This window comes from Acanthaster planci, linkage group LG12 (genome assembly GCF_054643075.1).
Source record: "Acanthaster planci isolate LZ-2023a linkage group LG12, COTS_SCS, whole genome shotgun sequence".
NCBI classification, from domain to species: domain Eukaryota; kingdom Metazoa; phylum Echinodermata; class Asteroidea; order Valvatida; family Acanthasteridae; genus Acanthaster; species Acanthaster planci.
The window spans coordinates 13317343-13338981 of record NC_141788.1 but is presented as its reverse complement, the minus strand read 5'-3'; the positions used below and the strand labels follow the sequence as shown (position 1 = coordinate 13338981).

The following is a 21639-nucleotide window of genomic DNA, read 5'->3' as shown; positions in this document are numbered from 1 at the left end:
ATTACCTTATGTAAAACAATCAAGCAACGTCTGTGAGTGAAATAATCGAGCATCGTTTGTGAGTAAAACAATTCAGCATCGTTTGTGTACATTGCCGGTGGGGGAAGCACATAAGATCATGATCCTGGGGTTTGTGAATATTCAGATGTTCTTCAACGATACCAAAACGTTTGGTTTAGTCAATATTTGGTCACGCCCTGTGACGTATCCAGGTTCAACGGGGCAAACTATAATTCTTTAAAACTATTGTAGTTATTTTCATAAGAATCCTAAGGAACCATGCTCCCCGCTGGACAAGTCACTCCGGTTGCCTATCATCATCACAATTTGTATTGTTTAAGAGTTTTTTAGTTGAACCATGCAAGGCTCGGCACTAAGGTACTAACACGATTCAAAAACTAACGCAAAGGAAAATCTATTTTTCCCTGGCATCAGTCCTGAGAGGGAGGAGGCTATTTTTAATGTTACCTAATCAAACTTGCACCTACATAAACACGGTCCAGTTCGGCTTCCTGCAAAGTTTCAGTGAAATCAGGCGTGCATTTCTGGAGAGGTTGACTCAAAAAATAATTTAACTTCGCTGGCGGATTGCGTGATATGTAATAGGTCATCTTGCCGTCAATCTGCGGCATAATTTTCCAGTATAAAGTCTATGTTTGGGCCAAGTCTGATATGAAGATAATGTCACGTGAGTGACCAAAGTCTTAGAAATACTGTGTGCAAAGTCTATGGGAATAAAAAGCGGAAGTAATAAACAGGAAGAGGAAAAATGTGAACAAAAAGAATAGCGGTATACCTTACCCAAAACGATGCGGAAAAACCAAAAAAGAAAAATAAAACAAAAACAGTTTCGGCCTGCCTATTACCTAAACAGCTCATTTTCCATTCAAATCCTGTATTTTAATATACACTGATATAAAGCCGTTACAAGGAAACGGAATTTAATCAATACAATTATTGTAAGCATTTTAAAATGGAGAAAAAGGTGCGGGTCTATATCCATGGCGAATAATAATTTGGAGGTGTGGAATGCTTAAAAGCCGAAGTCTGTCTGATCAAGGCAGCAACCAGACCGTCTATGTCTGCTGGAGGAAAGGAAAGTAGCCTAGCTTCGCGGCGCACTTACTGACGAATCGCGTAAGTACTTCAATTTGTATGGTATTGTGAAGTATACGATCTACCATTTATTTATCTAATCGTCGAAATATGTTCTTTACCCAACAACACTAAAAACCTGAACTAACTCAAACTTTAACTTCAGCAGTTACGTAAGAATTCACGAGAAAGAGACAAAGTTTTTGAGCTATATAGAAATCCTTTCCCTGAAGTAGTTTCAGACGCTGTCTGTTTACTCCTCTTCGAGCGACAAATGCCAAACGGGCCTGCTCTGGACATAAACTCATGAGGCTTACCACTGTCCCGCCAGCATCTTGGAGACTTCACCGCGTAGCTTATGGCTAGCTGACCTGTTTCAAATCCAAAGGGTTTCAACACGGTTTAAACTTAGAACTTATTCATATGACTTTTGTGCACAGTACAATGACAACAAACATGTACTTCGGGATCTTTGGTAAACTTGTAAATGTGATGGTCCACTGTCACTGGTCTCAGGCTGTCAGCTTCTTTTTTTTTTAATTTCCTCTACAGTTGTCGTGCATCAGAACCTTGCAAAATTTGGTCGAACATCATGTCTGGAAACTTTGTGACAGCAATGAGGTATGCTGTGACATTATCATCTGTTGCAGCGGTACTGGAGAACGTTCTGGTGCTAGCAGTTCTTGTTGGAACCAAACAGCTCCGTATCAAATATTATGGATTCGTTTACAATCTGGCCTTGGCTGATGTGTGTTTTGCTGCCATGGCAATATCGTTTCCCTGGGCCGAGAACTATCCAGTTTTTGCTCTCATGATGGCGTGCTATGTCGCCTCCATCTTTACAATTTTGGCAGTAGCTTTAAACCGTTACCTAGCCTTGAGCCTTATGCCACCGTCTCGCTACGATGCTGTGGTGACTGGGCGTCGTCTTTTTGGCGTCTGTGTTATAATATGGTCCTTGGCTCTGTTGATGAACCTTCTTCCTATGGTCACTGCATCACCGGGCGTGGCGTATTGGATATATGGGCTGGTGCGACCTGTTGTAGTCTTCGTTATTTGGCTGATCACAGCGATTGTTTACATGATCGTATTCCGAAAGATCAAAACGTACGCTCCCCCTCTGGCTCATAATCCTGGCCTCACAGCTGGAGCAGAATCCTCACAGGCCAGCACCCGAGTCCATCAGACCAGAAAGCTACTGATCACATTCGTCCTGATCCTTGTGGTATCCTTCCTTTGTTGGATGCCTTACAGCATCGTTAGAATGATAGCATTTGCGGAACCCGGCGAATTCTTTTCAGAATATCTAAACGATGCATACTGGTTTGCTGGATGGATGTATTGTCTTGCTGCAGCAATCAACCCACTGATCTACTGGGTTCGTTTAGAAGGGTTTAGAGACAGCTTTTACGCCATGTTTTGTCGATGCTTTTCCAAAACAGATTTCAGAGAGGTTGAATTAGAAGAAACAGATCAAAGTAAGACAGCTGGGGACTCACTTTTGTAATTAAAAATACTCAGAAGCAAGGAATGTAATACCATATTACCAAGGAAGCTAAGAAAGACATCAGTGGCTTGGTCACATTGGAGTTGTAATTCTTTGAAGTACATCCAACTTCGTTTTACAAGCATGCATGCAGGATAGATGGGCCTAGAGTTTCGTTTTAAATTTACATTTACTGAATTTTGTTGAGAAGAAGTACACAACATCATCTGGTGCTTTAGTTTTTCTAATTTTAATCGTGATTTGTAATACTTGTTCATAAGAATCAATTAAACTAAAATGGAAAATTAAAAGTACATGATTGTGGATCAGACGGGAAACACTTTTTGGTCGGGCATACATACGACGTATACTTATATCGTGTATTTATTGACGTGTTTTCGTGGGGAAAAACGCTTTGAATTCTACTTTTATTCTGGATCATTCGGGATTTTTGTTTTCTTACAAATTTTCTATTTGTGGTTTGGTTTTCATATTAGTGCTTTTACAATCTAGACTTGAAATCAAGTTGGTAATTGGCTGGGTGTAGTCCACCATCCTCGCGATGCGTACGCTGTTCGGTTCGGTGTGTAATTTAATGACATGCGGGAACGGTCAGTGCAACCTCGCTCCCCAATATGCGTGTCTGGCAGTGCCCAATTACCGACTAGAACAATTTGGAAGCCCTTTTGTGCACAACATATGGGGCTTGCTACCAAAATTGGACGGAGCAGTCTGAATGGCTAAGAATCCCGATAATATGAATATTTATTTCAGGGGCAATTTGATTGGTCAGTTGAACGCTTATTAACAACGACCACAGTCTCGTTCATTGAAGAGGACGTGTACATTATACTTAAAAAAGATAATCTGACACAAAAGTATTGATTCTGTTACCAGAAAAGATAGTTAATAGATTTTTTCGTGAACAGTTATGTATATTTTGTCTCTAAGCGTCGTATTAAAAGGGATATTAATACAAGATATGAAGGAAATTGGCACTAATCAACAGCAGACATCCCTAAAAATAAATGGATGAGTCTGTTCTGTAGCGTGAGCTACTATTGGCGCTCTACATGGAAATCTATGAGTCATGCAGTTCAGTTATTGCAACATGAATATCTATCCAGAATCATTGTTGATCAAGTTGTCAGGCGGGCACAGGGGTCGTGGGCCGACGTGCGCCGAATTGCCGAAACCCGGTACTGAACAGCCTACGAGTAGAATCGCTTTGGCATGCTGGATGGATCGCGGGCACCAGTGAACGGGCTCCGCACTAATTGCAAAATGACACAGTGTATGGACGACAAACACAACCGACTAACGACTTGATTTCAAGTCTATTTACAATCAGGAAGTTGGGTAAAATCTTTCTGACAGGATTAACTAAAACTTAACAGATGAAATTTATTTTGTTGTTCGACTCTTTTTCTTTATGGATTTCTTTTTGCATTTTTTAAGTGAAGAAACACTCATTGATCTCCTTGTCCCATTGACAAAATTGTTATTTTTGCTGTTACTTGGCTGCTTTGTCATCGTTGGTTACATCACACTGCCGGAAAAACTGGACTTTGCAAGGACTTGCCTCACAAGTCAGACTTAGTTCAAGATCCGCACCACCTGTAGCTGGTTCATACTGGCTCAAGGAAAGAACGCTAATCAAGGCATATAAATACGCCGTGATAGCCCTGTGACTTCGTTTCACTAGTGGCCGACGTCATTTAATCCACAAAATTTCTAGACTAGAAGCAAAAATATTATAACGATAATATTATAATGATGAATGTCAACCTTCTCTAGTATGTAATTACCCATAATCTTGCATAATCTTGTTTAAATTTCAAGGGATTTTTCATAGTGTATTCACTTTAACCATAATAATCAAACAGAACACTAAGGATTTGACTATTAATAAGGTGTTATCCAACAGTTTAAAAAGCAATTCTACAAAAATGTCATTCGACCACAGTTAGAATATGCAGCCACAGTTTGAGATCCTCCTCGGTCAAACCACATCAACGAATTGGAAAAGCTGCAGCGGTTGGCGGCAAGATGTGGAACAGGTGACTACCAAAGACATCAGGCGTAAAAGACATGCAGCAAATTTTCAGTGGTCAACCCTCTAATACTGTCGTCAGTGCTCTATCGTTCCATCCATGCAAACATTGCTATGGAATTCCATGTCTGCCGTCGTGCGTCGTCCGTCGTGCGTCGCCCGTCGTCCGTCGTGCGTCGTCCGCCGTGCGTCGTCCGTCGTGCGTCGTCCGTCGTGCGTCGCCCGTCGTCCGTCGTGCGTCGCCCATCAAATGGGTTGCATAGGACATGCAAAAGCCGTTGTTTAACAAATGACAATGTGATGATTCCATTCACTTCTAAAGATCTTTTCCGAATAAGGCAAGTGCAAATTCCACCTGCAAAGCATATACTAGTCACATAATTAATTCCAATAATGCTAGACTACCCCTTCCCCTTGACAAGAAAATATCGCCTCTCTGAGAATTCAACCAAGTGTTTTTTGGGGAAAAACATTTTCAGCAAAAGTGTTCCGGCCAACTTATCCACAGTGTTATTCTAATTTGCATACTGTAAAAATGTGCCGACTTGTTTTCATCAAATTCCAGGAAGAAATCTGCCAACCGATACAGATACTCTATCTTGTCCTCTCAATTTCACCTTGAAATCCAGAAATACTAGACGGGCTGAGGGTAACAAACTGTTTATTAAATGTATTGTTAAGGAGCAATTACCACTTGGTTTAAGTTTCAGAAAATATGACGTGTTGGTTTTTGTGGGTGTGTATGCCATGGTGGATAGACCAATGAGAACAGGTTGTCCAGCACATCAGCATTATTTATGGGGTTAACAAGTAACGTTACTGTTTAAAAGACTTATGTGAGCCAACCTGCAAATAAAGTCATGTCTAATTTGGAGTATACAGCAGATTTCATCATAGGTATACCCGCCCTCAAAATAATGTTGAATCAGTTCGTCTCTTATGAAAACTATTGGGAATCAAACATTGTAAATATTTTGTTATGTACATTCCGTTCTGTGCGATATCGTGCAGGGACAGACAGAAATATCACATAGGATATAGAACTAAAGTCTGGCTGTTAACGAGTAAAGTTACGTCTAGAGTAACTAAGTTATCGAGAAAAACGATCTACCGTAACAAAAGTCTATTTTGTTGATTTATTTATGTAACCAAAATGGTGTTATTTCATATACACGTTACTTAGCCGATGTCAGGATATTATTTCTTCTTTCAATTGGAGTTTGGCGCAACTGCAAAAACGAACACATGTACATCTTCTAGTTCTATTGCTAAAATAAGAGTCAGGCATGGTGGATCGATCGAACAAGGACATGTACATGTGAAACGATCAAGGGTCAAAGTTAAAAATACCACTGCACAATCGTGACAAAAAAACATGGGCGACGCACGACGGACGACGCACGACGGGCGACGCACGACGGGCGACGCACGACGGGCGACGCACGACGGACGACGCACGAGGGGCGACGCACGACGGCAGATATGGAATTCCATAATTTATCACTGGCGTTTAAATATCGCAGCGGTGAAACAATGGGAGACTTTGAGACGCAGGTTGCAGCAGACATACCAGTCCTTTTTCAAGGTATTGCGTGCTCAGAACTATGCACGCATGTTCAAAACAACGCGTGCATGCTCAGAACTGGTAAAAAGGCCGCTATGTTTGTCGCCAGTACAGTAAGCGTTTCAAAGTCTCCCTTTGAAGCAATTCTGCACTGGTTCCCGCCGCGCCGAACCACTGACAAAGAAGGCACGGTGGAAATGCGGCAACCAATCTACCGTATCACGGGATCGATGCTTTTAAATGTCTTACATTTACATTACATATTTTCATGACATTGAAGTTTATCATTCTAAACACTATACTTGATTAATCATAACCAAGAGATCTGTTTGACATCATTAACATACACCAACCACGTTCTCGCGTGTGTATGTACAGTGCATGTAAAATGTACATGTACATGTACAGTACTTGTTCACTGTATATAAGACCTATTCATACACCAAAGCCATTGCACTGCGTTCCGCAATAGCTACAACGAATTTCGGATACAACGAACATTTCCACTGGGTCCCGCGAATTTCGTAATAATAGCAGTCGACCGTATTTGTTATATTACTTTTCGGTCATCGTGTATAAAAAAACCTCACGTACCTCCACCTTAATAAAACAACGTACTGCTGTTTGGTTTTAAAAATAAAAATATGAACACCTTAAGTGGAACTCCCTTCTACTGGCGACCAGCCTACGCCCTTGGAGTTGCCGTGGTCGTCATGTATTTTAGAGTTTCAGAAGTGAGCGTCGGTTTTTGTCGTGATATACCCCTTTCAGGTCAATATATTTTTCAGTTTCTATACACTAATCATGCTAGTAAATATTTCACAAAGGTCTTTTACGAAGGAGCTGTTTATTTTTTAAGAAGTAATGATCGCAAAAATATTTCTAAATTTTTTCACGACTTTTTCCTATTCAAGGGTTCCAAAAAAGATCTGGTAATGTCCGCATTAGTGAGTGTTTTAACTATGACTGAACCCACTGAGTTCCCCCACTCCACCAAATGAGAGCCCCCAAGTGTCCCCTACAAAAGCGTATCCCAGTTACGCGCCACTTTCTGGGGTTCTTAGACTTTCCTTAATTGCAACATTCTCTAAGACAGTAAAAAGATGATTGTGTGTAGGTGATAGGATGGGAAACTTTCTTTTGTTTAATACGTCAAGGCAAAACGAATTTGTTTTCAACGGAGGCGCTTGCAAAACTTATGTCAGAAGAATTTGAAATACAGAATTCACGTTACATTTGATAAACGGATGAGACAGCCGAAGAAAGTAAAATTATTGAAACTTAAATTGATCATGATGTTTACTTGCAAGTGTTGCAGACGTTGAATTATAGAATTTTTTAAATGGATTTTAAAAAATATTTCAAAGCCTCAATATACCGTCACGAACCTTTAAAAATAAGGTACAGAAAAAGAGTGACTGACTGGCTAAAACAGTGACTGTCTGGCTGAAACAGTAACTAACTGGCTGAAACAGCAGACCAGCCTGAGGGCAGATCCGATGGTGGTACCGGTGGTGGGGGGGGCAGGGTCATCTCCTCACTCAACAGAGACAGATTTATATACATATAATGGGACGAGGGGAAATTGTTTTTTCTATATCATTTCCTTTTCATCAAAAGGCGTGAGGAAAGTCCCATAATAAAAGGCCATAAAAGGTTACTTGAAAATATTGTTCCCCCCCCACACACACACAAAACTTGGCCGTATTTACACATCTCCTCAAAAAATTGATTCTGGATCTGCCCTTGATTGGTTGGAGAAATTAACTGTTGGAAAAAACGCTTTTAAGATTGAGATGATTCGGGACTGAGCTCTCATATCCACGAAACAGATATTTGGCAGGGAAAATAATGGAAAGAGGATTTACATTTTCGTTCAGAAAGGGACAACGTGCAGTAAATCTCCACCCGCTGAGTCTCTCCAGAGTTTTACTCAGATGCCGAATGACAGCATAGTAAGAGTTGGACAGCATACACTTCATGATTTTTTCTGGACCATCGGCAGATCAACTGGAGACTGACAAACAGGGGTCCTTCCCACTAAGCCAGCCTTTCCTTATAAACATTTTCTACATCATATGCCAAATGACAACTTTTGAGACTATGTAGTTTCTTTTCGATATATTTATCAGTCTGATACAATTCATTCTGAAGAGAAACTTTAACAGCCTAGCTATATCCAACGCAAAATGACAGGTCAAAGGCAAAAAAAAGGAACAGTATAGCCTGGATAAAACCTTCTCGAATATCATCGAAGAGAATTACACGTACGACTCATTATCATCACTGCCTTCGAGTCCCCGGGAAGGTAGATTCCTTTTCTTCACGCAAGAGGGCGCTCGTGAAAATCTAAAGAATGCACGTACCGCGTACCGCGTCGGACATAAGGGATCAAGGACTGACGTGACTAAGGTCTGAAGGTTACGCCTCGGTTTGCGTGTAAACTAGCATGCAAGTAAAGTGTAAGTGAAAACGTCGAGTTTGGAACTTCAATTACGTTGCATGTCAAGAAATTGTAATTTGTATGATCGGTGTTTTCTATCCGGGTCCCCTTTTTTACAGTAGACATGTTAGGGAAAAAATTTACCTTAACATTTAAATTGCCTACCCAGGCCTCCCCCCCGCGGCACCATCATAACCATGCACCAACTTGTAGGTCTCATGTTCTGAAACCTCTGCTGCACCATTTTAAGAGCTTTTTGGATTCCGTCAGGGGATCACCCGACAATGTCCAAATGTTTAAAAAGGCGATTTGTGGGGTCCAAGTTACTCAGACTATCCTCCACCTAACGTTACGCCTAGCAAGGTACCAGTAGCAGTACTTTATGTAGGCCTAGACCTACATTGTACTTGAAGAAGTCCAAGTCACCAGGTTACTACTCCGTCAGTCCGTGTGACTTGGAACCATGGAGCTACATTAAGCCTTAAGGTCAAGAAGCCACCTGGGCTAGGTTTCAGCATATGTCAGTACTGGATCATTTACCACCCGATCAAAAAACACATAGCGTTACGATCCCATGTAAACAACAATGGTTTCAACTAGCCCAGGTTGGACGCCAACCAAACTTTTTGGTAACTGATCTGGTAACACAACATCCACTTTTTAAATAAAATTTTCCTGTGAGAGCAACTGTGAGATGTCAATAGCTCTTGAAAATGGTGTAACAGAGGTTTCAGACCATGAGACCAAGGAGTTTTGAAAATATTGACCAAAATGTTTACTCAGCAATCTTACGTTTCCACCCAGAGATGATCATGCTATTTACATTTATCACATTGCGCATGTGTCTGGCCAGTGGCCAAGCTTGCCATGCTCCACAGTTGAGTTCAACCATTTTCTTAGAGTTTTCAAAACGTACTTGGTCTCATGATCTGAAACCTCTGTTGCATGGCTTTCATGAGCTGTAGGTATTTTCCTGTGACAGTTGCTTTCACAGGAAAATTCAAGTGAAAAGCGGAGTTTGTGTTACTGTATCAGTTACTGCAAAAGCTCAATTCCAAAAACACATAGCGCTACAACCCAATGTAAACAGCCATGGCTCCAAGTCTCATGGAGTAGTAACTTGGAGTTGGGTTAGCAAGCTGTTCTGTAACATTTGCCTCCCCATGCTAGCCCTCAATTAAATGCTTAATTATCTAAGTAACGCTAAACAATATAGCATAACCTGTCACGGTAAGAGCACACAGGAAGGATAACTCCTACATGTACATGTATGTATTACGGGCATCACTAATTTTCCCTTGCAGTGGTTTATTAGCCATTAGAAAGTAGTAGTAATGTCCTAACAAGTCAACTTTAGCAGAGAGGGAAAGAATTTCATGTATAGGTGCCATCTTAAAGCAAAACTATTGTGTTCTTAAAAGTCAATTCAGCAGTGAAAATGTTGAGGTGTTCAGTTCACTTGGAACAGCAGTGGGATAGCAATGAATGTAAGCTCAAAACTTGTTGGCATCATCCCTTCTATTCCCATTGACTGGGTTTTCTTTTTCTGTCTTGTTCCAACTTTGTATCTGCATATGCATTATGGAAAAGTGAATAAATCAAATGAAAAAAACACCTAGTTGAATTTGTCAACCACTCACATAGGGTTTGTGTTCAGGGTACCAAGTTTGCGTCAGTATACAGAATTCTTTCCCTGTCACTATTTCATGATTTATTTGACCCAAATCTGTAATTGTCTCGTAATGACAGTGGCTTTGGCCAAAAGCACCAGGTCTGAAGTCAGTATTAAACATCTGTGACCACCCTAGTCTGTGGTTCTTTTTGCCCTTTCATAAATGGGTTAGTCCATGAAAAGGTCCCCTTTTTATCCATTATGTAATGCCATATTTGCATGAATTCATCACAAAGACTAGTAATACAAAATATCTTGTGGGTATTCCTCATTTAGATGCTCAACAAACAACAGTGTTGAAATACTGTATGTGAATGTCTTTGACATGTTTGAGGGTAAAACCTCCAATAGGCCCACATGTATGCATAGGACATCGTATATATCAAAATTTTAGACTTGCCAAAATAGTTTCTAAAATACAGTGTCTGTGTAATACAGTGCAAAAACCAGAGTTTGAATTCCATGCAGTGTATGAAAGTATCCAAACATTTTCCAATTTCAGAGTTTGTTGAATTTCCCTGGATGCCCTCTCTGAGAAACCAAGTGGTGTCTCCTCAGTGGTCTTTGTGAAGATGGCAGCTGCCTACTATGAAATGCTTGTCTCCTATGGAGATGCTTACAGTACTATTCCCATGTTTCCTGTCTTTGAGGTGGCGCATTACATCCTCATGATTCAAGCTGTAAGACAAGACTTGAGAGAAGGTAAATCTTGGTCTATGCTTGATTCGTAGCGTTTTCTGAACAATAACTTCATTTTTGATGTATGTTAATTTTTAGCCAGTTAGCACTCTACAATTACCTGTGTAACTCTAAGAACTTCTTATTTCCGGTGTTTGTCCTAATTACCGTTCTTAGCTGCATTATTCATTCCTTTTCCTTGTACAAGTACACACCGTCCTAACCTATACACCCACGCGGGTGTACATGTACTGTAGACACTGTGTACATTGGTTATGCCTACAAAGCATGTGACCTTGCTAAGCCTAAATGCGTACCCAAGTTATGCTGTCATTTACTCATAAAAGTTTCTCAGTGTTTTAAAAATGAACAGGATCACTGTTCCAAGATGTAACTCATTCATTGTCATCATTCTGAGAATCAAATCAAGATGTATGATTTAGACTTTCCTTTAACGCTAACCCCCCCCCAAGGGTTGCTAGCCCTAACCTTCCCCATTCACACAAAGTTAAACACCCATATGGGACTTTGTGCACAGAGGCTATTGGACTTTGTTTTTCTGAGGTATGCCAAACCCAATGCAAAGCCAGCTGTTATGGGCCTACCAGATCTATCCCCACAGAATTAAACACTTTACTACTGTTTAATTCTGTGTGGTTGGGGAAGGTTAGGGTTAAGTTTTCTCACTTCCTGTTTCTATTATAAGCCCTGTCTCATGGATAGTTTGACAGCACTTCCTTCCATCCATAGTTCCCCAGTACATTCACTTTACTCTATAGTATCCTACTCTACTCCACTAGCAATTCATCGCCACCCTCTCAGTCATGGCTGTTCACTAAAGTCATGGTAAAAACACATTGCTAAGATTGGTGTTCCGACTGTTTTCACAACTAGTAGTTCTTATTCCTTTCTATACATTGTAGCTTCATTTTTGAGGTTATTCTTAACTTGGCACAAGTTTTTTCTTTGTTTCTAATCTTTTATGTGGCATAGCTTTGACAATGTTTATGCAAGTTTGTTCACCAAATTTTATGTGAAAGAATCATTAGGGACAGAATGAGCCAGTTACCAAATTGACTGTAGTGAAGTTTTTCTTCTTTGCTTATTTCTCATTGTCAGACACAAAACATCTTGCCCAGACAAACCCCTTGGTATGCTGGTTTTGCAGCATGCTTAGTAGCTTTGCAGGGGGAATCTTGACCAATTTCCTCCTGGGTCAGCCAATACTGGCAGCTTTCAACAACCACATTAACATTGGACTGGCAACTATCGTGTGGTAAGACTGCCTGCTTCTGCATAACACATCTTAGACACCATGCTCACAGTCACTAGAGAGTATAGATACAAGTTTAACAATCTATAATTGGATAATTGGAAGGGGTGGTGTATGGGAAGCTGAGTGGGTGAAAACCATGAGCTCTCCATGGTGTAGGAGTGTACATGTACTTGATGTGTACAAGATATAATCCTATTTGTTTTGTACACACCAGGCCTCCACCTGAACAGTCCCACAGGGGACAATTGCCATCATGCCCCAGTGCACTGGCAGTACCTTCAGAGAAAAGCCCTAGTATTTCATGGCCGAGTTAACAGGCATACCCTTTTTGTGCTATGAAATCTGCTGTCTGTGTCCCTTGTTGCTGTTATTTTTATTGTTGCTGCTGTAAGTTTTTGACCCGCTGCCTTAAAAAGTTCAAGAATAAACAAAAATCTGTGTGTATTGTGAATATTACACTTATGATCAGGTTGTTCTCCCCAGTCATCAATCACAAAGAGGAATTAATCAATTTGCACCGAATTCAGTAGACAGCAAGGTGCATTTAAATCACATGCAACACACGTACACAAGTGCATGCACATGGTGGCCGGTCTATGTTTACATCATTGGCTAATTTGGCTGTCTTTGTAGGCTAGGTAATCTTGCGCCCACAAACCAGCTGTATATTGCTTCTTCACAAGTAAAACTTGCATACCTCCTAGTCAAAACAGTATGGGGCTACTGCCCTTCCTTCCACTTCAGCATAGTTATACAGGTTGCAAGTTTACTTGTAGGAAAATCATCTTGGCTGGTTATATGAACTTAAAAAAGCTGAATTTGGCAGGGGTTGTTTCCCTCATTATGAACATTAATATTCACCTTTTTTCTAGCCATAATGAATGTTATCTCTTTACCTGCTACCTGTAGGTATCTAATCTTCTACTGCCCTGGGGATGTTTTCTTCAAGCTAGTCTCCTCATTTCCAGTCCAGCTGCTCTTGATTCCTTTCAAGGAGATTATCAGGATGAATAAGATTGCTGGAGGAATAACACAGGCAGCAGCTGTATATCCCAATGGGTTCTTAGTCATGCTGATCATTGGCACTGTCAAAGGTAAATAACTGCACCTCAAACATGTCAGACACTTACCTTAACCTGCGTTTACTGACTCACGGTAGAGTATTCCCCCTTTTGAGTTTAAAAAAGTCAGCTGATATCTGTTTAACATCTTTAAGCCCAGAGTTTTAAAGTAATTTGGTATTTTATTTCAAGAAAAGTGAAAACATTTAATTCCTTGTGACACTTTCCTCAGTCCTGCCCACATTTTCTATTTCTGGTTAAGTATTTCTGGTTAATGTTGATAATAAGGATCTTCAAGCACACTTGGAACAGAAGTGAGAAAATTTCTAAAAAGAATGATTTTTTCCTTGGGGTAGAATGATTGAATGTTATGGTGATCTGACTTGATTGAATGATAATGTAACAGGGTCTGTTTTCCTGTTGACAACTGCAGGAACTGGCAGTATGCAGATGAGGAACATTGAAAGATTGTTACGTGCCACCAGCGGACCATCCTCCAATCAGTTTACTAATCCATCATTGTAAGTCATTTGCAAGTCTGGCAAAAACTTTGAATTCTCCCTTCAAATTTTCCAAAGGTACATGTATGCTTGTACAGCGAGTTATATCCCCAACTTCTTTCTTTATACCACACCAGTGAAGCCGATGCAGTAAACTGTTTTAGTCTTGATCTACCCTGTTTGTGGGTGTGTGCATGCATGCAAGTAAGGAGTTTTCCAGTTGTAATTCAAATTGGACATGGTATATCATCTTTAAACTATGTAGGCTGGTCTTTTCTTTGGATGCCCATCAATTTGGACCTCATGGGTCAAGTTCATTCAGGTTAAAACAATAGGAACTGGTTTTCAAGCCATAATTCAAGAAGGAAAGGGCCTTCAAACTTGGTATGCGGTTGGTCTTGGTTTTGTCCAGAAGTCTGGTGATATTGGCCCTATAGGTCCAAAGTCAAGGTCAATAATTACTGTTAAAACCAAAGAGATTGTTTTCCGAATGGAATGTTTTTTTATCACCGATTGAAGTCATGGCTGTAGGCATGGGCTTGGTGGGACATCTGTTCTTGTTAACATTCTTATCTTTTCTGTTTTCCATCAGCACAATGAAGGGGTCCATCATTATCAGCCTTTTGATTGTTCTCCAGCGCTATGTGATCCTCCCAGTTCCCATCTCTCTCCTGTTGCTATTCAGCATGCTGGCCATGACAACAGCCAAAGTCTTCATACTGTATGGCTCTAGGGATCCCTTTGAGCCACTAGAGGGCGTGCTTCGGCCAGTTGTCTTTGGGAAGCAGCCACAGGATACAACCAGCAAGAAAGTCAAAGATAATAAAGACAAGAAGAACAAGAAGGAGTGAAAGAAGCATACAAGAGGTTTCAAAGATACAGCATATAAAAGAGTGGCTCTCAATCTGAAGTAATTTATGTCTTTTTTTGTCTGCGAATGAGTTTGTTTATATCTTCATACTTCACATCGGTCAATGAAATCCACAGTTATTCAATTAGATCCTCTAACAATATGTTTGTTCCCTTCACTTACACCAATGAACACCATTTGCTTTTTCGGTCCGCGGGAATGCCATTCCTATTGACATCAATACCGAATTGTCCGTGGGCTTGGGCCAGTTTAAGACCTATTATAAAAGAGCCTTCTTTTCCCACTATGTGTAAATGTAGCTTTAATCCTCTTCTGTACTTATAGTTAATATCTCCGTCTTTATTTTATTTTCGTCTTCAAATATTACAATTCTTGTAATTTTCTGTTGTCAGCTGTTATCAAGTCTTTTATGTCATCTTATCCATCCTGTGTTTTTGTCTAGTTATTTGTGTTGTTCTTGTTAAGTCTTTTGTCTTAAGGGCTGGTTATACAAGCCTCTGCTTATTCAACAGCCTCATGCTCTCTTTCTTGCTCATTTATACATCTTTATCTTTTCATAAGTTCGTTTTTTTTCATTAACCATTTCCTGCAGGGTGACCCGTTTTTGAGTACATAGGCTTTATATGCAGAGCTGGGGAGCCCGGGAACTGGGACAAAAGAGTTGGGCCTTATAACAAAAGACCATGCTCAGCACAAAAGACTGAGCTGCTGGGCATTACCAACATTTTTTCGCTCTCAATAGTGGAGAAAATCCAGCCTTGTTTTGAAACAGTATACCACGGTTTGAGGCATTTAGAGCGAGCGGATTACCACCAGGGACAAAAGCTCTCCACCACCATAGGGATGAGCCGCACAGCACTGCTGCACGCCAATTCTGGCCCCTATTGAAAAGAGGTCAGCACTGAACTGTGCTGTTTTTGGAAACAAAAGAATCTTACTAACACCGCTCAATCTGGGCTCTTTTTCCAAGGCTGCAGGCCTGGCTGAAATATTCAGGAGTCAATGAATTTTACCTGTCAGCTTTAGAATAGTGCCCAAAGAGTCCTTCATTTTGGTATTAATGGCCATTAAATGAAATGATGAATTTTTGAAGAACTTTGAAAACGGAAAATCTTGAAAATGAGCCGGCATCTTGTCTTGCTAAAAAAAAATCCACCCGGCAGCAAGTGGTTAAGTACACATATCTGAAAAAAGTTGTTTGCATCCACTTTGCTAATTTCCATGTACCAAATTTCTTTAGCTTCTGATGCATTTTCTTCAAGCTTATCCATTTTGTCAATTTCTGTGTACCTTGTTCCCTTAATTATCAATGTACTTTTTTTTGAAGGAGCATGGAATTAATGTTTTCTTGACTTGAATTGAGTGTAAATTGGCAAAACAGGTTCAATTGTATTACTATGCAATTTCTAACCTACAGAAGGGGAGGCCTGTGCAAATATCTTATAATCTGCTTCCTTTGAAAGTGTTTGCAGACATTTTGTGTGCTAACCTTGGAATGGTGGCCATAGGCATGAAAATATTTGCTTATCAAGCGCAGATTTTCATGCTTAGTGGAGCCACAAATTGGAATGAGTTCCTGTGATTTGGAAAGTTCGTTGTGCAATCACTATCGTGAGGTTATCATTGAGACACCCTTTTTGAAATGGACATTGTGCCAAACTTTTTATTTTGCTTGATTGCCCAATGTTTTGGAATGTTCATGTTGTAGGTTATGAGTGTGTTTACAAACTTTTATTCCATTGCATTTCATGTTCAGCGTGGTATTGAAAACAAACCAAAACTGGACATGCTGTACTGCAAGTTAACATGAGCAGATTGTCAGCTCAAAATAAAAGTAAACCTTTGGTATATTGGTGTTACAAGAAAATGAAATATGCTTTATAGCAGGTTCATTGACGGAATGTTAGAGTTACTTTATTCTGATTTTGTGGGATTGCCACACTTGGGATGAAACGAAATACCAATAACATGTCTTTTAACGCAGGTGTTAACCCAAAAAGAGCCAGGGGGCAGAATCCACCCCCTCAACATTTTCCTGATATCACCGCAATGTATTTTTTTCAGGAGTTGAGCCTGTAGGAGTTTTTAGACTTTTGCAGTCATTTTGATACCAATTTTGTGAAAATCGGACATACCATTCTTGTGCAGAATAAATACTTTTCCACTGTGGTGCTCAATGCACACAGGCTGGCATACATGTAGCTTTGAAATTCAAATGACCGTATCAACAAAACTGTACGTCTGATTCAGTTTAAAATTCACTGCTGTAATGACAAGGAGTGTCTTTACATGTATGCCAAGTTTAAAAAAAAATTGAGCAAGACACAGCCGAGTTGAGGGGGGGAGTTGGAATCCCCCACCCAGCTGTGAGATGGGCCAAAATAACTTGGCTCTTTTGTTGTTGAGGGATGTTTATGGGGTCGTGGGGAAGAACAATGGAGAAGAGGAAGGAACAGGATTGAGCAGAGACAATTAAGAATGGACATCTAATATTTCCATATGATTAATTATCGAGTTTGACTTCACAAGTCTGTACTCTTTGTTTTGGGTGGTTTGTCATTTAATAGCTATGCCACATTAATTACTTGCCCTTAAATTGGTCAAGGGAGGGAATTCAGAGTGAAATTAAAATGAATTATATGAACTAATTTATGTATTCACATATAGGAGCAACTCTGTCCACTCAACAAAGCTTGAGTTTACTCACCACTATCTTTTAAACAAGTAGTCGAAAGCACAAAACACAGTCCAGGCTGTGTGGTATTACTTCTTTGGTGCCTTGCCTCAATAATTCAGGTGGATTTTAGAGATGAGATTTCTCATTTTTCTTGCTTTGTCAACAGTACATGCTAGCATCAGTGAGTCGTATGTGCTGATGTTTGTTAAATAAAAAAATGATTTTAAATTTGTAGTATATCAAGGGTTGACATAAGGTTACATGTACAGTGATTAAATAAAGGGAATGTTAATGTTTATCTATTCTCTGAGTGGTTTGATGCCAACATGTAGGTATTCTTTCATGCATTCTATGCATTTGATTAATGGTTCAGACTTCAATTTAACTCATAACGATATCTCAATCTTGCAAGTGTATTTCGCTACACTGTCAAATTCAGCACTCTGTGGTTAGAATGCAAGGGAATTTCACAGGTTTTGCAACATTGTAGGACTGCATCGGCTCATACCTGCTGCTCGGAATAATTTCACATCATTGCAGTTCAGAAGTGTTCTTCTAGCTGCCTAATAGCCAATTCAAGTGGCAGATTGAGCCTGGGGGGGGTTACGGGGTTAAAGGCCTTCAAAAGTAGGTGGAATGTATGGTACAGTATATTCTTGTAGTTCATCAGGATGTAAAACTCGGTCTGTAAAGTACTAAGTTATATTTCCAATTATCAATAGAGGTAACGAAAAATGGACAAGATTTAGGGCAATCCTAAAAAACAGGAGCGTTAAAGTATGTTACAAAAATGAAAGACACACTTCCATTTTCTAATGTCGAACTCCATTCACCACACATTAAAAATGGAAAAAAAAATCGTTTCTAAAATGTGGCCACAGTAAATGCTCTTAAAAAGTATACGAGCCTTTTAGGCCAGATTTCTTCCCACATATCATAGAGGTAAAAATTTGAAAAAGCAGGTTTTGAGCTTGCATTTATTGTGTTCTAATTTTCAAAGTCTACTGGCGACAGGTTAATAAGTTTGTCGGAGCGTGGTTAACAAATTTTCTACCCAGGCCAACATTAATTTTTTGTTGGCCTGGATGTATAATTTTGACACTTGGAGGCGCTATTTCGCAACACCGTGTGCACGTGGCTAGGCTGCTGGCGCATGGCCCGCGAAGGCGATCGCGAGCGAACGGTAATGTACATGTGCTACTCCGTTACTCCGTAGACCTTGCTAGCTACAGTTATCTCATCAGTTTGAGTAGATGCTTCTTTTTTACTACATGTAGTAGGTGCTGGCAGGCTTAGATTTCTTTGATCACTTCTTATATTTTGTGAAACTGTCCATGTTTTGGTTTCAGCGCGGGTTTTTAGCTCGGATGTTGGAGGATGGGTCTTTGGATTTCTCGGCATGGACAGTGATGTTGTAACGAGCCGATCGCTACAGGTTGTTTTAGGATCCCGGGGACAGACAGTCCACACAATATTCCACAGGATTAGGCGGAGTCGATAACGATAATATAACACAACTTTAATGATCTCACCACATCTCAGGACGCCATTTTACGACAACCCTGATGACCTATCCCATCATGCCTTTTCCTATCATGCAGTATGGTGTCCTAGAACAGACATATACATTTGCCAGCTATATATGTGTGTGCATACTAGTTCGCTACAATGTCATGTCAGGGGAATCATTTCCATTAGTACCCTGTTCCTATAATAAGGAAACAAAGTCCACTTTCTCTAACATTTTTTCTTTAAGGGATCATTAATCAATCCTGATAGGCTTAGTTTATTTTGACAATATTTAAGCAAGAAAACTTCAAATTTCTAACCCGAGTTTGGCAAAAGACAACTACTCAGTCAAATCATGCCACTTTGTTTTTCGTCAGGTTACCTGACTCAGGCATTTAGGATTCATCAAAAACAAACCTTCATCTAGGTCAAGGAACTAGACCTAATTCACTTAATTGTCGATCACAGCTCTCTTCGTAGAGGTCATGTACACTGCCGTTTTACCCAAAAATTTTCCTCAAAAACCAAAAGCACTGTTCTCTTTTCTCTCAAATATTAAAGAGGACATCATTAACAACTTCGAAAAAGTAGAATTCGTTCATCTATAATAGGAGCAGGGGGCTAAAGGACTAGGCAATGAACCCCGATGTCAGTACAGTATGTATGGACTTAGCCCCACAAATAGGGCTGTAGTGGCTCTCTTTTACAATCTGTCTCTTATCTGTCGCAGTGCTTCGAGCGTTGGAAGTCAAGGCACCAGACAGGTGCCGTAGATGTATAATTCATGTGGTCACAGTATTGCTTAGTATAAGTTGCGCGCGCACTTTGCTAGTGTATAGTACGCCCACACAGAACTTGCATATTAATGTTATTCAAATTCAATTTCACCAGTTCCTTGTTCATCTGTCGCGCAAGGTATGACAAGGTACTAGTTTTGTATGGTACAACGTATACAGAGTGCCTGTCAGGTGCCTTGAAATCTGACGCACGAAGCGCTGCCTCCGTTTTTCAAAATGGCACCGCCCGTGGTCAACATTTAATAGTACAGGCCGGGTTTTTCAAGGCACCATACATCGGAAAATTTACGATTCTGGAAAGCTTTAGGGTGCTCGTATGAAAGTCCAAACTCTGAGAAATACGCCGGTGTAAGTAAAATTGTCGAGTCATTCTCATTTCGGAAGATATTAGGATTCAAAGTTTGTGACAATCCTGCCGTTTGGATTTCAGGCATTTAAGACATGCCTTGAAGTAGGGCTGTGGTAGCGACAGAAAAGAGACAGATTGTAAAAGAGAGCCACTACAGCCGTACTTGTGGGGCTAGTATGGACTTACCATGGAGGTAGATTGTACCTCCATGGACTTACATGTAGCTGCTTCAGCAATCAGCATACGATACTTTGTAAGTAAGTCTAACTTCTTGAATTTTCTTTTCTTTTTTATGGTATCACAGTCTGCCTATGCTGAGGAATGGCTTCCATCACATCTGCTGCATTTCTGGATCATATTGTCACACTGATTAATGTGTGAGTACCACTGTACCAGCATATCTGACACATCTTGTTTTGCTATGACAATTATTAGCAGTATGTCCTAGGCCTTGGCAATTGAAATGGTGCATGACTGTCGGTATGTATGGTTTCACATCAAAGTACTGATAATGGAGTGGGATTTGTTGAGGCACAGAAGGTGGGATGAATTAAATGTGAGGCAGACTGACAGGCTCTTTCCAGTTTCTCGTTTCTTCTGGAGGTGAGTCTTCAAACATCTATCACACCTTTTTATTTACATTCCTTGAGAATTTCCTTTTCAGTAAGTTCAAGGGCTACTGGTACTCTGGAAGTCACATCCTTTGGCTTACTTTGGGTTTCTGATTTGGTAAACTCTTTGGTGACTGCCCATTGTCCAAGCTTATTAATTCTTTTTAGTTTTTTAGCTTGACCAGGGTTATGACACTTTATACTGATACCACCTTGGCTGGTTTTAACCCTCCTTTGGTTTTACAGCACAAATGTGCATGAGTGCCCACAGTTACAGCGCGTTCCCACTTGCATTGGGAAAAGGTAGATCTTGATCCAGCATTTTGAGGTGATCGTTATCTAACCGTAACGAAACCACAAGTTGCGTTCCCGCTAGCACTTGATCCACCTTTTCGGACGGAAATGTCGAGCCCGAAAGGTCACTGAGTTCGGTATTGCGCATGTGCTAACTTGCTGAGTGCGCGCTCTGTTGCAATGTGGCGTGCTGGGGCGGCATGCCTGTGACCCTGCGGTGTTTTGGGTGTGGAGTTCTACTGGCGTGACGACCTTGAATCGGACCGAATGTTCAGCCTTGTATGTTGTCTCTTAAAACTTTGCTTCCGTTTTTGATACTCTGTCACACGTTGTGGGCTATACGCTTACACAGAATTAGTTTTTGATGGAAAGCAAGTGAAATTACACAAATGAAAAAGGTTAAGAAACGGACGAATGCGCAACGAAAATTGTGAAAGGGCAAGGCACACATCGCGGCATGCATACATTGCACATGTGTGGTGACACATTTTGCTAGCCCGTAGCTCAGCAGTTGTTTATTGTGCATGCTGTGCACGTTAAAAAATTCACATGAGCTACACGCCAAAAAACATTTCTCTGTTCATCAGACCGCAAAAGTTTCGTGCCACTCGTGCATGGACAGATGTTGACAGGTCAAATTGCCGGATCAGATCCACCTTTTGCGTTCCCATCTGATCGTGATCCACCAATTGCAGGATCTGAT

General features: G+C 40.4%; 2 protein-coding genes across 2 annotated transcripts; both read left to right on the top strand.

Moving 5' to 3' along the window:
* Window positions 1-905: 905 nt before the first annotated feature.
* Window positions 906-4310, top strand: LOC147797171 (adenosine receptor A3-like). Its single transcript, XM_087144229.1, has 2 exons — window positions 906-1137; window positions 1648-4310. Exon 2 carries the CDS (start codon window positions 1688-1690, stop codon window positions 2600-2602), a length of 915 nt encoding a protein of 304 aa, XP_087000355.1. The 5' UTR covers window positions 906-1137; window positions 1648-1687; the 3' UTR covers window positions 2603-4310.
* Window positions 4311-8557: 4247 nt separating this feature from the next.
* Window positions 8558-16571, top strand: tmem38a (transmembrane protein 38A). The gene is made up of 6 exons (XM_022249802.2): window positions 8558-8660; window positions 10816-11015; window positions 12111-12267; window positions 13177-13361; window positions 13762-13849; window positions 14421-16571. The coding sequence occupies exons 2-6, from the start codon at window positions 10886-10888 to the stop codon at window positions 14677-14679; spliced, it is 819 nt and encodes a 272-aa protein (XP_022105494.2). The 5' UTR covers window positions 8558-8660; window positions 10816-10885; the 3' UTR covers window positions 14680-16571.
* Window positions 16572-21639: the final 5068 nt, after the last annotated feature.

Bases quoted from the DNA above. Each gene is read 5' to 3' on its own strand.
- tmem38a (XM_022249802.2), top strand. From the start codon at position 10,886: ATGGCAGCTGCCTACTATGAAATGCTTGTCTCCTATGGAGATGCTTAC. The intron at 13,362-13,761 runs GTAAATAACTGC...TGACAACTGCAG, and splicing joins GATCATTGGCACTGTCAAAG to GAACTGGCAGTATGCAGATG. The intron at 13,850-14,420 runs GTAAGTCATTTG...GTTTTCCATCAG, and splicing joins CAGTTTACTAATCCATCATT to CACAATGAAGGGGTCCATCA.
- LOC147797171 (XM_087144229.1), top strand. From the start codon at position 1,688: ATGTCTGGAAACTTTGTGACAGCAATGAGGTATGCTGTGACATTATCA.